The following is a 17,869-nucleotide window of genomic DNA, read 5'->3' on the forward strand; positions in this document are numbered from 1 at the left end:
CAAACAAACTGTGTAATTACACTTATGCAACCAAACAACACACTTATAATTACACTATAATTACATTATGACAAACAAACAGGTCGTTGTTATTATAATACTGTGTAATTACTGGGCTTTGTAATTACTAGGGTAGTAATTACACCAATTGGCTTTCCAAACAGACCATAAACCAAATGGTAAAATTAAACTCTCTGCAATAACGACAAATGATCATTTAATGTTGTGGGGAACACTAAGTGAAAGGAGCTTCAATAGCCTCCCATCCCACAAATGGGAATCCATTCTAAATCTTTCATAATCTTAGCTAAGTTCATCCCAGTCTCTTTCCTCTATTGGATCACCCCAAATAAACTAAACTTCCTTGAGAATTATGACTTCTCCACAATTGTCTAAGCAGTAATATATGTATGTTTAACGACAAATTGCAGATACCCCGTTCTGGAAGAATCAAATAAAACAAAAATAGTTCCAGGTGTTGTACAAATACACATTGGTCAATTCAATAATGGGGCTAGTACTGCCATTGAGCTAGCTACTTGCATAAATACACCACACAAGTTGTAGGATTTTAGTGCAGAGTAAATCCAAAAGAATTAATGTCGATCTCTGAATCATAATAGTTTTAAAAGAAGTTTGAGGATTACAATTCATATGAGTAAGGACATACAAAGATCCAAGATTTCTTCAAGAACCATAGCCTCTAATTGATTCTAATTCATGCAATTGGACATACACGATCCAGCTGCTTGTGGATGTAAATAATTACAAGACAAGGATAGGTGTCTTCTCAAATTGCGAATTTCCTGTAAAACTCAAAGTTTGTGAAAGACTTAGCTGTTAAACGTCCAACTTAAAATTTTAACGAGTAAAGTGACTTATGTGATATTATAAACCCTTTTGGAAGCCCTTATACAAACGATGAAAAGCAAAAGTATTTCTCCAAACCGTCCAGCGCGTGTAACCCTATTCTAGAGTTTACATGTGGATTTGATTATTTTCTTCAAGTAGAGAGGGGAGGTTCAACAAGACTGAGTTTGAATTATAGAGATTAATTAAGCTCAGCAAACTATATTGAGGTTCAACAAGACTGAGAAATGTTATAAGTATATGGCTAATGCGCTGAATTGAGAGAGAAGCCTAGTGCAACTCTATGTCTGAGTTGAGAGAAGTTCAAAGCGATAGAACATGAAGAGAAACTAATTGTGCAAATGGGTCATCAAAGTGTCTATATAATAAGAAAGAATATGAGTTTCCAATCCAAAACGTTAAGGCTATGGATGTAATATATAATGACCCGAAAATAATACGGCAATACGGGCAAACGAAATCTACATTGCCTGCAAATTCGTATAGGGCATTAAATTGTTTTTACAACTGTGTGGTTGTATAATTAAGTACAGTTAGTGTCTTACAACATGATGCACGACAGTCATTATGATAAATGAAAATAAATATGGGAAGGGCTAAAGCCGCTATTCATAAATGCTCCTAATTCCTATTATGATCAACAGTCACCTCTCAATTAATATCTCCATCAATCATTAAACGTGAAGCTTACAAATTTCTGCCATTCACCCATGCCATGCATGTTCAATTGAATCTCAATCGACACTTATGAAGAATACTGAAGGAGAATCAAAGCTCCAAAGGTATATAAATCTTAGCCATTTTTTAATATATACTAGTAAATCTATCCGCGCTTCGCGCGGTTAAGAAAATAACTACTTAGTAAAGTTTTGTGACTTGCAGAGACATCTTTTTAAATTTTATACGGACATAGTTTAATTCTGTGAATTAATTAAACAAAAGAAATTAATATTTTAACTTTATCGACATGAGTAATTCACCGGAGGTTATGTTTTAAAGGGGAAAGATTGAGCATTGCCTTGGCAATAATACTGAAGGTATTGACCTCTTTAATCTACTTTCTAAGCAATTTGATTAATTAATCTACTTAGTCACGAAAAAGATATGTGTCGTTCGTATTTGAATGTTGTTCGTAAATAGTATTAATATTGTATTTATTGATTTATTTGCAAGGATTATATATAGTGACTTCTTTAATGAGGGAAAATAATCATTTTAATATTGTAAATAATAATATTGATTAGTAATTGCATTTAGAGGGCTTAAGTCTTATGTGTCTCCTTCCACTATCCCTTCCTGTTAACAAATAAAAAGAAAACGTAAATTGACTTTTATAATCTAGAAAACAGTATCAACAATCACACACACACACACACACATATATATATATATATCATTAACTCAAAAAGTGTTTTAGCTTGACAAAAATAATTTGTGGAACATCAAAGATGTAATGCTCTCTTGACTATGTTACAATTAACGTTATAATTCATCTATCAAATACCACAATGTTTGCCTGACCAAAAATGCACGCCAACAAAACGAAAAATGAGATTATTTACCATTATAGGATGACATAAGTTATTAGTTCATAAATTAAATTTATCAGTTCGTTTGGAGTTTTTTCTCTAGAATTTCATCCCTCATCCTTATGGCTGGTTTTGTTCAAAAACAAATCTGTTATCACAGATGTCAAAACCCATAAAAGATTAAACAAATTAAACAGAAGATTACCATTATTTCTAATGGAGCGATTCCTATATAAAAATCAATCAACAGACTGCGGTAAGGTATCCAATCACTGAAAAACAATCATTTGTTCAGTGTTTTTTCTTGCGGACAACAATTTCCTACATTGCACAATTGCACAGGAAGCCTCAGAATTTGAAGTGCTGCAATTGTACGCTACTGGAAAAAAAGACGCCGGCACCTACGAAGAAAAACAGAAAATTACGTACAATTAATACTTCAAAAGAAGCAAAACACATACACTACTCACTAAGAAGAATATAATGGAGTTGACAACAGAGAATCGTTGAATCAACTTACATATGATGAACCAAGCTGAAGGATAAATTTGAGTATACATAGCGGTGTGCTGTCCTTCCCTATCTAATGGAAAATAACCCATTCTAAATCCTCAATTAAGTGGTAGAGGCGTTTTCCGTTTCCAAATTAATTGATAGGATTTGTTTAGTCATTCTTTCTAATAATGGGGAATTAATAAATATTTAATATAATAATGAGAAAAGCCAAACAAAATGACATAATAATATGGAAAAAAGGCAAAAATTTGAGAAAAAAAGATAAATATGAATGCTGATCATAGAGAGGTGTCACATCACCTTGTCTATATCTAGCTTTATATTATATGTAGATTTGATACACGATATATATTATATGTTGCCGTGCCACCTATGTTACTTTAATATCTACATAAGAGATTTTGCATATATTAAATAGGACATAATATATATTTAGTCCATAAAAATACATAGGAAATATGTTTCTGTACCACCTCCCTATACCCCTTTTTGTTGTGGCTTTTAAGTTTTTTTGTATGTTCTTCGCTTTTGATTTTTCATTCTAATAACGCCCCATTTCAAAATCTACACCTCCAAATTTATACTACAAAAGTTTAAAAAAACTACTTCTTTCTCCTAATATTTACTATTACCATTTCAAAACACCAACACTTTTGACAATTAAGAGAAAGATTACACAAGCAGATTAGATTAAAAAGGAAGAAGGAAAAAAATTAGTCAGTTACAAAAAGTGAAAGTGTGAAACTATGAGAAATAAAAACAAAACTCACCAATTTTTTATGTGAAATCCCCATTCAACTAACATTTCTTTTTCTTTTACATTGTTGATGACGGGGGCAAGGACTCACAATTAACACAATACCAAATCGACCACAAATATAATTTGCCAAGGTTTTAAGTTTGTGAGATGTGGATATGGAGAAAAGATAACCATGTAGGAAGAAAATGTTTGAAGGTGATAATTTATAGATATGATTATTATATTGATTTGTAACTGATGTTAAATTGAAGAGGTAAAATAATAATAGTAATAAAGATTTTAATGTACCAATAAGCATTATCTTTTCCTTTACTAAATTTTAACTTAGTAAGCCTTATTTCTTTCCTCCAAATTCTTAAGCTTTTATTGGTGTATATTGATGATATTGAGTATTTAATACCATAACTGAGTGGGCAATTAAGTACAGACAGTAGAAGGAAGAAGGCAGCACACTTCTTCCGCATATTTGGAACAAAAAGCAAGGAAAATACAAAAAAAATGTCAAAAAAGGAGAAAAAAGATAAATGTCAATAGAGGCCATAGAGAAGTGCCACATAGGATTATCTATGCCTAGCTTTATATTATATATAGATTTCTGGTAACAGTACAAGATGAAAAAATGATGCTGAAGAGATGAGATCTAATGTTGGGAAGAAAATAAAAAAAGCAAATTAAAGACTTTAATGTCTTTAAAATGAAAAGTTAATTTATAAAATCAGCTAACAGCATGGGAATAATAGAAGCATGAGTGTCCTTCACCCAAATACTCAGTGTTGTCACAGCCTGAGAAGTGAGTAAGTACATATAGAGTAGCAAGTTCTGAGAGAAAGTGACCTGCATTTTTTGCTTCTTTTGGAATATGTCTACATTCAATAATTTGGGAGAACACTGGCAAGTTCCAATCCTATTTTAATAGTCTCGTGATGTTTATAAAGTAAGTTTAAAGCCTCATTGGTTTCGAATAAGGTTAAGACGTCTGAATCTGAATACACATCTGAATATTAAGATGTGTATTAAGATCCAGATGTCTGGATCTGAATGCATATCTGAAAATTAAGATGTAGTCTCTAGATCTGAACAATGAATGATTAAGACTGTTTGTTTTCAATATCTGAATGTGCATGTGATATTATACTATATCAAAAAAATATTACAAAAACCTCATTTCAGCAAAATAAATTTATATTTTTGATAGAAAATAATATTTGAATATTCTATTTGATAAAAAAATTAAATTATCTGAAATGCAAACTAAAATTTATATATCAATATAAAAAAGTACTACTTTAATGAGGTAACATGATTTTTTTCCTTCAGAATTCAACATAAGTTAATTTTTTTAACAAAAAAATCATTCAGTTAAACAAAATCTTGTTCCACTTCAAACGCTCAAGTATAAGATAATTCAAATAATTAACTACATCAGATCAAATTCTAAGGTCCAAACACTGGAAGTATTTCAAATAATGAAAATATGAAAATCTCAAGTATTTCCTCTTCTTTGCATTAGTTGAAGGGCAAGTTGTTCACACATATTGTGCATTATCTGCGAATCTTCAGCTATCCAACTAGGTCCACTTGCTTCATCTAACATTTCTTCTTGTTCTCCTTCTTCCTCATCAAACATTAACTGAGGTGAACCGTATTGATTAAACAGTTCATCATTTATACGCTCCTTCCTAATAAAACTATGAACTACAAAACCTGCAACAACAACAACAACATTGTCGACTAGAGCCAATTTTCTTATCTGAGGCTTTCTCCACCCCACGAGAATGCCAAAAAAGAAAAAAAGGAGTGATGGGCTTAATTTTGGTAAAAGAATGCTAGCAACGCCTATATTGAGTTTCTTCTCTTGTGGAATGGATGGATTCTAATTCGAGATTGTTTGGTGCCAAACATCAAGTTTTTGACAAGGAGGAACCAAACATCAACTATGACTAAACAAATTGATCTAATAAAAAATTATAATTCATGTAAAATAATCCAGCCCATGAAGCACTAGACAAACAAAATTACCATGGACTACCTAACAATGCATCAAATAAAAAGCTAATCGTGAAAGACCCATCCACTAAAAAGCTACTACCATGGACTACCTATCAATTCCCACACCCTCTTATATTTGGGTTGCTAATTGTGAAAGACCCAACAAAAATCCATCTTTAGCGAAACAGAGACTATAATCCCATTAGAACCTTAAACCCAGAAAATAAAATTTCTTATTACTTTGAGCAAGAAGTTCAATCTCTTTCCATAAATGGGGCAACAAAAAAAAATCATAGCAGGTTGAAAAATATCAATACACCTGGAAATGTTGTGAATATAAAAAATACTAGACAAAATACTTGTAAAGATTATGAAAACTTACCAGTACAAGAGGGAAAAAAGTGGTAGTATTTTGGTTGAAGAAGCAGAGAGGAGGCATGGAAATTTTGCTAGAGAAAGAAGCAGAGGCGTGTTTTGTTAATAGCGTGTATTATTTAATGAGTCTGAATGGAATAAGACTCTTTTATGAATCTGATTTGTTCAGATCTATTCAGACCCATTAAGAGGCTTTATAAGGAAATAAAACAAACAAAGAAAATTTACTTGTCATAGCTACTTCTACGACCTATTTATGAATAATAACTAGCTTTGATTTTATTTATTGTTCATAACTAAAATATTTTCTTAAATTACACATCATAACTAGTGTCCTGTATTTCACAAGTTTCTCTTTTAAATTGGTTTTCTCTCACCTCTCAAATTTATTTCTCCCTCACCCTTCTCTTTCTCTCTCTCTGCTCCCTCTCCTGCCCCCAGATCTGTCAGATCTATTTCCCTTGCCTGATTCCTTCAAATATGTCAAGTTACTTCATCAGGAAAATTGTTCAAGATTGTGACAGTGGAAGTCAGAATGACAAGAACTAGTAACAGAACTCTTCTTGATGGCATAGAGCACATAATCTCTGCAATCCTCGTCGAATTTTTGAAGAATAACACTAGAGAGCTCGTACCCCTTCTCGATTTAGTTATGGAGGCAACTCTTCACTGTTGATGTTGCTATAAATCAGATTCCTTTGAAACTTCTAAGTTTCTCTGATTTACAAATCTCTGAAGAAAAGGAGTGACGTTTTGGTTTGTTCTTTACTTTTTCGACATTGCCACTTCTTCTCTGCGGTGGCAGCGGTGGTTCACCGGTGGTTAAACGCATACTCCACCTCCGATGAGAGTTGTGGAGCTTCATGCTCACCAAGTGTTTGATAAAATGCTTCAGTATATTTCAGTATATTTCGTTGTATTTCAATGTATTTCTAATTTATGAAATAATTTTCTGATATATTTCATTGTATTCCATTGTATATATGCATACTACAATTTTATATTTCTTAAACAATCTACCATATTTCATTGTATTCCAGTGTATATTTTTCTGTATTTGGAAGTATTTCTAAAAGTTTGGAATGGAATAATTTGGAGAGAGAAACGTGGGTTATTATGGAACTTCAACAGTTATGCGTGATACATGGTTGATTTAATTTGACTTACCATTTAAAATGAAAGAAGAGAATCTGTTCCATAGATACAACCTATTTTGACTCTGCCAGATTTTGTATTTCAGTGTATTTCAAAAATGCGAACTCAGCCGAACTTTGTATTTCCGTGTATTTCCCTGTATTTCAAAAAAGCGAAATACAACAGAAATATAAGAAAAACTAGCTACGATTTGTAAATATAAAAAAAGTAGCTATAAATTGTTAGAAGCTGTTAAAAGGTAGCTGTTTATGTAAGTTTCCCATAAAACAAATGCACTTAATGGGCTGAATCTGAATAATTAAAATTCAGACCTTAAAAACAAATGCACTTAATAGGCTGAATCTGAATGATTAAGATTCAGACCTCCATTAAGTGCAAACAAATGAGGCCTAAGTCAAGTGAGCACCTATCTAGCTATCTAAGCATACATTTGAAGTAAAGCGAGCACCCATCTAAATTTAGTAATTGAAGGGATTTTTTATTTAGTTACATTAGTATACAACAAGCTCATGTGGGGATTATATTCAACTAGTAAATAAATCCGCGCATCGCGCGGTTATATAAAAACCCGTTTTACTTAGGTTATGTGTAACAAATATGTATTTTATTTGTATTTTTTTTTAATGAAACTTTTACTTGGAAGAATACTAAAATTGATGTTGCAATAAACCTGAATTAATTCTTCTTTAAAAAGAATAGAGCCTCTAAAAATGAAGATAGTATCTACAAATTTTATCGTAATTTCAATGTTAACATTTTCTCTTTTTTGTTCTTTACTAAATGATTTTGGTGGGGAAAGAGTTTGTAAAACAAAAAAAAAACAAAAAAAAAACAAAAAAAACTTGCATCAACATTAAAACTGTGTATGTTCTTAGAAGGTGCAAGAATAAAAGTATAAGAAAGTGAAAATTATCCACATCTCAAATTCTCCAACCATTTTAAAAATCTCTAAATGATTGGATATTCGAATGTCTATAAAATTTAATGAGTTTATTATATGTGTATCTGAAATAACAAATTAAAGTGAAAATAATTATTTATTTGTTTCTCCTAATTAAAGCTTACTAAAAATTTCAAGAATAGTATATACTCCTCAATAAGTTATATGATTGTCCACAAATAACTCTAGAGTTACAACAATCAACAATGTTAAATATATTTTAAAAAATAAAAGGGCATGAAGAGAATATGTATATTTCTTTCTTTTTCTTCACGCAATAAATGTTTCGAAATATATAAAACCAATAACGTACATAAAAATTATAAATACTATACTTATCAAAGGAAGAAAGAACTACAAATATATAATGGTAGTTTGGTATAAGACAAAAAATAACAAAGGTGATTCTAAGTTAACTGCAAATGTTATATATTCGTACTTTGTAAGCAAAAATCATTATTGAAGTATGCGATGAGATAGTTCTTTCATAATAAATTAAAGATTTCGAATGTGAACCTTAAAATTAATGAATAAATCCCTAAAAGAAGCTAAATGGAAAAATATAACACCATAAAAAGTATTTAGAAAAAAACTTCAAGCCAAAAAAACACTTGAAATAAGCCATCTCAAACACCCTTTTATTAAGGTGACCATAGATTTTTTGGCAGTTTGCCCTATGCACTTTGCAATTGATGAAGAAGACAGAAAGAGCGGAATAGTGAATTTGTACGTTGCAACTTACAATTTCACCTGCCTCAATAGGGTTTTAATCTCATTGAAGATCCTCCCTTCTTTCATTATTTCTGCCTAATATATATATGCAATACTTCAAGGAAATAAAATTAAAAAGAAACTAATGAACCGCGTCCCCGAAAATTATTTTCTTGTCCTTTTCGACAGTTCTCGAATCAATCCAGTATAATATATACCTAACAAAGGAGGATATGAAAATAAATGAACTATTTAAAGGGTAAACTGATATGAATTTGAAAAGAACCAACCCATCGATATAAACAACTACGCATTACAATAGTATCAACATATACTAAACAATTATAGGAAAAAAGGAAAAAGAAAGATACGATAATCCATAAAATAATGTAAAGAACATGAAGAGGTAGAAAAAGATATTGAAATACATTTTCGGGACTTAATCAAGCTGGCAAAAAAATACTTACAAAAAAACTGTAGTCGGATCCAAATCACAATCAATGACGATAAACAAAAACAGAAAAGCAAAACCCCATTTTAGTTGATACCAAATTAACCTCTCATGGTTAGTAAAGCAAGTTAATTCAATGTATAATATGCTAGAACTCATTTGAGAATCAACTCCAAAATTGATATCATATATATTATTTTATTGAAAAATATACATATGAGCATTATGACGTAGAAAACAAACCTGAACATGATTATTGATGTGAATTGTGGTTGTTGCATGCTTTCACCCATTTATGCGAAGATAGAAATGAGAGAGGCCGATTTTACGAAGTTAAATTTTTTTGAAATTAACTAAAGTATAAGCAATAATTTTGTTATTCTCCAGACCATTTGAACATATTACATGAATAAATTATTTAACCACCATTATTAGACATCAAAAGAAAAACAAAAACCTCCTAGAAAATATACAAAATCTCAAGATTGTGCACGTTAAAATTCAAACAACAATGAACTGAAAATTACCTCTGCAGAAAGAAAAGAGAGGGACATTCTTAGTGTTGCTGATTGTGCTCATATTCTTAGGTCATATTTCAACGTTTTATGAAGTTTTATTTTAGTGCATAATTGATCAGTAATTGCAAAATTAATAGTAGCAATGACTATCACTAATTGCAAAAGCAATGGCAGTGACTTTCGGACTTTGTAAACTGAAAAAAAGAAGAAGCAATTAATAGAATGTAATTAATTAAGAAATGAATTTCCTATTTTTAATATATCCTATAAATAGGAAAAAAGTCAAAAAAATGAGAAAAAAAATAAATATGAATGGTGGCCATAGAGAGGTCTGTGCCTAGCTTTATAATATATATAAATTTATTAAAGTAAACAATTAAAAGTATTTTGTTGATAGATGTCAGAGATATGTCTGCTCTAATACATACCATATTGAATTAAAACACCACCCATCTAAAAGATTGTTAATCTTTAATCCTCCTTACAGTATTGCATTAATCTCAACAAGGCATACTAGATTTCAATTCCATAAGCAAATACAATTTCTTTATCAAGAAAATCTTAATGGTGAGAAAAAAAGTACAACTATCTAAAGTTACCACAAGGGAAGTAAATGAATAATACAACAAGCAATAAATAAATAAATAAATCATAATGCAATCAATTACTCTCCCCTTTGGGGTTCTTTTCCTACATCAACCAACAATTTAGATTCCTCTAATTCTTTTCCATTTGGTTTTTTCACAAACTTTACCACAACACCACCATTACTACTACTCTTGTTCATTAACCTTGTACTACTTTGTATCATCCCCATTGATCTTGACTTACTCAACCTTACTGTAGGCATCTTCATAGCCAATCCTCCTTTCCTCCTAATCGTCTGATTATTATTATTACCGAAATCCAACGGCTCAAATCCAATCTCACCAAGTGAACCAATAGATTTTGACCTAATAACAGGTTTTATTTCTTGATCCTTATTAATATTTCCTAAATCTACGGTCACCACATTGGATACTTTCCTATTTCTTCTAGTAGTACTTCCAATTCTCGAGATCTTGACTACTTCCATACTATCATCCAAAGCCTCGTACTTAACCACGCGCGACGATCCTGTTACCCTCCCCACGCGCCGCCCAATGTGATTCCATATAGGAGAACTCATTCTTTTATACACCAACTTCAACCACTCCACCACTTCAACCATCGCCGGCCGTTTCGCCGCCGTCTTACGTACGCAACGCGCCGCCACCACCGCGAGTTGCCGTAAAACGCCGTCGTCCTCGGGTGATCCGATTCTCGGGTCACAAATATCCGAATAATATTCGGATTTAATTAACGGTACAGCCCAATCTACCACTGATGGCGGACTATAATTAACGTCGATTGCGTTACGTCCACTAATGATTTCCAATAACAAAATCCCAAAGCTAAAAACATCAGATTTTGTACTTAGATCACTTGGCGCAAGATAACCGGGATCCAAATACCCTAACGTGCCTGCTGGGGGCGTACTTTTAACGACCACATCTTCAACGTGGCCACGTAAAGACAATCCAAAATCACCAAGACGAGCACTGAAATTTCCATCAAGAAGAATATTCGACGATTTAATATCTCTATGAATCACTGGGGGATTCGAAGAATGTAAGAAATGAACACCCTTTGCGATTTGTAACGCAAATTTGACACGTCGGGTCCAATTAGGAGGTTTAGATGAACAATGAAGAAGTTCATATAAAGAGCCGTTTGGCATAAACTCCACAACAATCAGTTTATTCTGATTGGAGTCATCCACTGCATAACCTAGTAAATTAACTAACCTGGGGTGATGAACTCTTGAAAGAATTTCGATCTCATTTTCAGTTGGGGAATTGGTAGAACTGTTTATTTTGCTCTTTTTAACAGCTGCAATGAGTTTATATTGATGAAGATGAGCTTTGTAGACATATCCATGGCTGCCTTTACCTAAAAGATTGTCTTGAGAAAAACCATTGGTGGCAGAGTGAAGATCAGAGTAAGAAAACTCTCTGATTTTAATATGGGTATGTTTTTTTGGATTCTTTTTAAAGTTGCAGTTATAAGAACCGCAGGTGGCAATTGCTGATTCTGCATTGCATGATAAATAACCCATAGACAAGAAATGTGAAATGAATTAGGAAAGTATTGTAACGTGAGAGAAGATTTGGAATTTGAGAAAATAATACTAGTGAAGAGAGAGAGAGAGAGAGGGAGAATAGTATAGTAGGAGAGAAGGGAGAGGCCATAACTGAGGAGATGAGATGGGTGAAAGAGTTGAGGTGGTCGTAAAGACATAAAAGCGGTGGTAAAGGACGCATCTTTCTCTCTCTCTCTTTTTTTTACAGCTTTTGTCAATACCGATTTGAATGGAAACTTGTGAAATGTGTAACCCAAAAAGTTGGAGAAAGTGAGAAAAATGGTCCCTTATGTTTGACGGTAGGTTTAAGAATTGTCTTTTAAGTACACACTAAACAGTTTTGGTCCTTTTCTCAAACTTAAAGGTAATGTTATTAGCGTCTATCAAATATTACCGTTTGCCATAACAATTCTTCATTTTTTTCGATTTTTTTTCTCACTTTATTTGAAAATCAGCTTTGGCCTTAAAAATTTCAAATATAACTTAAAATTGTATTTGAAATTTGAAAAACACTTAAAAATCAAAATACCATAAACTTTTTGATAAAAATGACCTCATTTATACTGGTCACAAAAGTGTTTCATGCTCTACTACACTTACATTCTAAACTTCATAAAAAAAATAAAAACTTGACACTCTTTGGGAGTTGATCAAGAGCCCGTTTGGCTTAGCTTATAAGTTGCTGAAAACAGCTTATAAGCTGTTTTTAGCTTTTTTGAGTGTTTGACTGACCTGCTTATAAGCCATTTTGTGCTTAAAATAAGTTCAAAAAAATTGGGTACGTTTTGCTTAGCTTATCTAAAGCAGCTTATAAGCTGTTTTCAACTTATAAGCTGCTTTTTTAAGCCCATCCAAACAAGCTCTAACTTGAAACAAATAATAAGCATTAGAGTTAACGGCTATGGGTTTTATATATTGCGTAAAATAATAAGGATTAGAGTTAACGACTGTGGTTTCGATAGAGGAAGAAAATAATAAGAATGACAAATTCGAACAAATTAGTCAAGTTGGATGATTTTGCTAGTTTATTGGAAAATATAAATCATATTTTATATTTTTTTAGAAAAAATATATTTAAACAACCAAATATTAATTGAATAAATTATAACCAAACACAATTTTATCTTCAACCCCAACTTCAAAAATTGTAAGTAAAGTGAATTTTCTTTTGATTTCTATGGCGAAACGCCACACTGAATTCTGTTTGTTAAGGTCTATTTTGAATCTACCCTTCATCATAAAGGATCATTTTTGTCATTTTCTTCCAAAAAGTTGAAAATTAAAAATTAAGAATGAAAATTGAAAGATAGAGAAGATAAATTGGTGAATACTTCAAGTATTTTCTTTTTAACAATTTGTCAACATATGCCTGCAAATTTCAATCACCTATCTTTTCACTATGTTAATGTCAAAATTTCTTTTGACAATGTGCCTAGAACTTTTTTACTTTCCGTCCTTCGAAATACTCTCAGCATTCATACTTACAAGTTACATCTTGATCTCAACTATTTGGTTGAATTTTTATATTTTTCTTATCTCGCTGGAAGGAATTATTTTTATAAATGTCACCACGTGCATAAAGATTATAGATAATATTCTGATTTAAAAGAAAATTGTGCCTGCTACTTTCAAAGTGGCAGTATTGCTTCCAGAAATCATTTTGTGGGTGAGACCTAAATTATTTTTGAAAACAATGGAGAAATACACTACAAAAAGTAAGGGAGATTTATCTGAAAATTTTCAAATCTTGAGCGCTAAAGTTTAAATATGAAAAATCAGGGGACGATTAACTTACATTCTTCTTAATTAATTATGAAACGAAGTGAAAGAGCATCTCTTGAAATTTGCACCGATGCATATGTTACTTTTCCTTTTAGTAATGTTGACGTTATTATAAAGTAAAAGCTTGTTTGCTTCAAGAGATAAAAGAAAGTTACATGTCGATTATGAGATGGAACAATATGTAATTGCAAAAAATAACGAACTGGGCAAGAAAATAAAGTTAAGAAACAGAGGATCCAGAATGCGCCGGAAGCTGTCTCTCTAGATATGGATTGGAGATTCAAACATTATTGTTTCTATTGTACAGTTTATTTGAATTCAAAATTTATTGTGTATACTTTGAAAATTTTAATACATATACATAATTTAAGCAAATATTACGAGTGTGATGTTCATGACGGAGGACGAATAAGAGAAAAAAAAGAGAGGCAAATTCATAATATTTGTTCGATCAAAATGAATGATGCATATCATGAACTTCATCTGTTGAATTAGACTAGAATGAATGCGTGACTAAAGTTCTACATCTGCTTGTAAGTTTATCTGTAAAGTAAAAGAAATTACCACAATATTAACTTTATTGAAATCAAAATCAGATAGTAGTATACAATAGTAGTAATAGTCAAAAGTTAGTTTAGAGATGCGTAGCAGTGGCGTGCAAATGGCTTAGGAAAAGGAGAGAAGAGTGGGAATATCTCGGGGACATGCATCTAAATACAGTAGGGTCAAAATGTTCCCATTACCTTACCCTATTAATCCACTTTAATTATTCGGTGCTTCTCTGCTTTTTAGTCCCCTCCTTCCCATAATATACAGCTGCTTTAATTAGTGGTGTTTCTTTTGAATTATTAAAGTTCCATATATTTTAACCATGTACTACATATAGCTTTGTACAACTCGCAAATGCAGTACTATTCAAAAGGAGTCCGGATCTTAAAGGGTATAAAAATACACGGTTAAATTAAAAGGGGATATCCAAATATTTACCTACCAAAACGGGTATAACGTGGATTTGATCAAATCCACGTTATACCCCAAAAAACTTTTTCGGCTGCCAGAAGCAGTCAACGAAAAATTAAAAAAAAATAAAAATTGTATAACGTGGACTGATCCACGTTATACAATATATTTTGAGTTAATCACTGAAATTAACTATATGCTTTAAAAACACAGCCGAATATGATTTTAATCACTCAAAATATATTGTATAACGTGGCTCAGTCCACGTTATACAATTTATTTTATTTTTTAATTTTTCGTTGACGGCTTCTGACAGCCGAAAAAGTTTTTTGAGGTATAACGTGGATCAGCCCACGTTATACCCGTTTTGGTATGTAAATTTTTGGATATCCTCTTTTGGTTTATACCGTGTATTTTTATATCCTTTAGGCTCCGGACTCATTCAAAAGTTTGAAGAGAGTATTATTTCGGGTAGGGAACTTTAAGCGGTGTAAATTTGAATTAGTAAAGTTAGTGAATATCGAATACCATCGTAAAAAAAAGTAATACGTAACAATCTCTTATGGTCGTTTGGTTTGAGGTCAAAATAGTCCCGGGATTACAATCCCGGGACTAATTTATACCATCTGTTGGTATTATTTTATACCATCTGAAAGATGGTATAAAATAATACCAGTATAAGTGGGTTAAGAAGGTATAAGTTGAGTTATTCCAGCACTAATTTTTATACCACGTTTGGTACAAGGTATAAAATAATCCCGGGATAAATCTATACCTTATACCAAACGTGGTATAAAAATTAGTACCGGTATAAATTCCTTATGCAAAATGCTATGAATCTTGGAAGAAAGAAAACGACAAAAATAGGCTGGATTGATGATTTTAGACTATAGATATAGGTCAATTCACTATCAATTCCAATATAGGTGAGTTTGTTCACAATAATAGTTACACATTTTGTCTTTTTCTTTTTTTATGCACATCTGTCCATCCCAATTGCGTTTATTTCAAACAACAAAGATAAAAGGACATCTAACTAGATTATAAATTTACAATTTGTCAAATCCAATTTGTTGTGGATAGATAGGTAGCTTTTCATTTTCTACCTAATTTAAGTATGGTCCTTCAAAATCATAAATGTACAGTAATTTGGTATAATTTGTACACCGACTTAGCCATGTGCCAGTTAAGCTAGTGCTCGAACAAGTACAACAAAAAAAAAAAATAGACTAAATTATACAAAGAATTGCCCATAAACTTATTCGGCGAAGAATAGAGAATGAGAGGATTTTTGGATTATTTTACAAGAGAAATCTCTGTTGAAATATATAGGTAGATGACCACTTTTGGATAGTAAAAGAGAAGATCAGAAACGCCTCTTAACGTTAGAAAAAATAAAGAGCCGTATAACTCCGAGTAATGGTCGAGATTAGTGGCATTTGTTTTGATCATGTTGATCGATGACTGTCTGGACAAAATAATAAAGCAAACTCATGAAAAACCGTCAATAATAATTTGTTCTTGTGTTCTTCAACGAACAAGAATTGAGGAACGAACGTAACACAATGGTCTTCAATGAGATTTCTGCGCTTGATTTTCTTCTTGTTTTATTTGCTAAATTAGTTACAAAGCTCTACAACTTAATTATCGTTCAAATTCATTTGTCTACTTGATAATTTAAAACGAGTGCATCCTTGAGCATCTCCGTAGATTTGCCCAAAAAAAACAAAAGGGAAAAATGATAAATTTCAAACAATATCAATGATAACTTATGGATTTTGCCACAAATTAGTCCAGCATTTGGAACTGCTTCAGCTTCAAAGTAACTACTATTACTACTCCCTTTGTTTCAAATCATTTACGGTGTTTCTCTTTTACACGCATTGTAAGAAAATACTCCCTCCATTCACTTTTACTTGTCCACTTTGAACTTTTCACGCTGTTTAAGAAATAATAAATGAAGTGCATAATTTATCAATGTACTCATATTAATTAGTGTATATTTTTGAAAAATGATTTGAAGTGAGTCATTAATACTATGGGTAAAACGGGAAAAAATAAATTGTCTTATCTTGATATGCTAAAACTGACAAGTAAAAGTGAAAATCTATTTTTGGAATATTGGCCAAGTAAAAGTGAACGGAAAGAGTATTTATTAGGAGGATTTTTTGACTATTTTACCGTTATTTATGTAAGATATAATCTCTCTTCATTAAATATTTACTTTATTTATGTTTCATCTTCAGGTATTTGTAGTATTCAAGAACAATTTTTACTAAGGATAAAATGAAAAAAAAATTAAATTTTCTTGAACTTCTAAAATGACAAATAATTTAAGATAACTATTTTTAAAAATCACGACAAATAATTTGAAACGGATGAAGTACCATTATCTTGTGAAATGTTCTATTTAAAAGACTGGCTAGTTAGTTTTATCAGCTTGGAGTCTAGCAATTATATTAAGTAGGTTCCATAGACCAAAGGGACTAGTTAAACTGGTATCACAATGCCTTAATTAATTAATTAATTCCCCTTGATATAGCCATCATTTAATTCTTCAGTCATGTTCATAGCTAGGCATCAAGTGAAAGAAAGACATCTATCTTCTGCAACTAAAAAAGGGTAAGAAATGTGGGAAGATGGCAAGCTAAGACAAGGACGTTTTAATTACAGCATTTATGAATTTAAATATAGTGAGACATTCCATGAAGTATTTTTCTAAAAAAAAAAATCTGTAGAAAATGTGAAGATTTATATTTACAAAGCTATACCCAACTAATTTCTAACTATAGATGGCCCTTCATGTCTCCTCAGAGAGAGAAAAAGGACAGAAGACTATCTTCGAAACCAATCAGAATTAATGTCCACATGCATATGTTTACTTGTCGTTTATGTAGTTACATTCGATTCTTCTATTCTATATTCTATCTGTATTGAGTTTAAGGTACATATACTGATGATGTAAGAAATATTTATAAGATCACGTTATTGATAAAGTAATTGTAAGTATATTTATTTAACAAGCATTAATTGATAACCTAAAACAAAATGGTACTATAAAGAAAATATTGTAACATGTTAAATTGCATGTATTTTCACTAAAAATTCAAGTTAATTACAGAAGGAAATTAAGCAAATAGAGAACTGCTATA

General features: G+C 31.4%; 1 protein-coding gene and 1 long non-coding RNA gene across 2 annotated transcripts; both read right to left on the reverse strand.

The window, feature by feature from the left end:
* Window positions 1–5,029: 5,029 nt before the first annotated feature.
* LOC132622955 (uncharacterized) lies at window positions 5,030–6,185 on the reverse strand. The gene is made up of 2 exons (XR_009576051.1): window positions 6,047–6,185; window positions 5,030–5,379 (listed from the first exon to the last, which is right to left on the reverse strand). It is a non-coding gene; the product is annotated as an uncharacterized LOC132622955 (long non-coding RNA).
* Window positions 6,186–10,246: 4,061 nt separating this feature from the next.
* LOC132627598 (serine/threonine-protein kinase-like protein At3g51990) lies at window positions 10,247–12,195 on the reverse strand. The gene has a single exon (XM_060343022.1). The coding sequence runs from the start codon at window positions 11,949–11,951 to the stop codon at window positions 10,479–10,481; it is 1,473 nt and encodes a 490-aa protein (XP_060199005.1). The 5' UTR covers window positions 11,952–12,195; the 3' UTR covers window positions 10,247–10,478.
* Between the last annotated feature and the right edge of the window lie 5,674 nt (window positions 12,196–17,869).

The sequence above is a fragment of the Lycium barbarum genome, chromosome 2, assembly GCF_019175385.1.
Source record: "Lycium barbarum isolate Lr01 chromosome 2, ASM1917538v2, whole genome shotgun sequence".
Lineage (NCBI taxonomy): Eukaryota > Viridiplantae > Streptophyta > Magnoliopsida > Solanales > Solanaceae > Lycium > Lycium barbarum.

Bases quoted from the DNA above. Each gene is read 5' to 3' on its own strand.
- LOC132627598 (XM_060343022.1), bottom strand. From the start codon at position 11,951: ATGGGTTATTTATCATGCAATGCAGAATCAGCAATTGCCACCTGCGGT.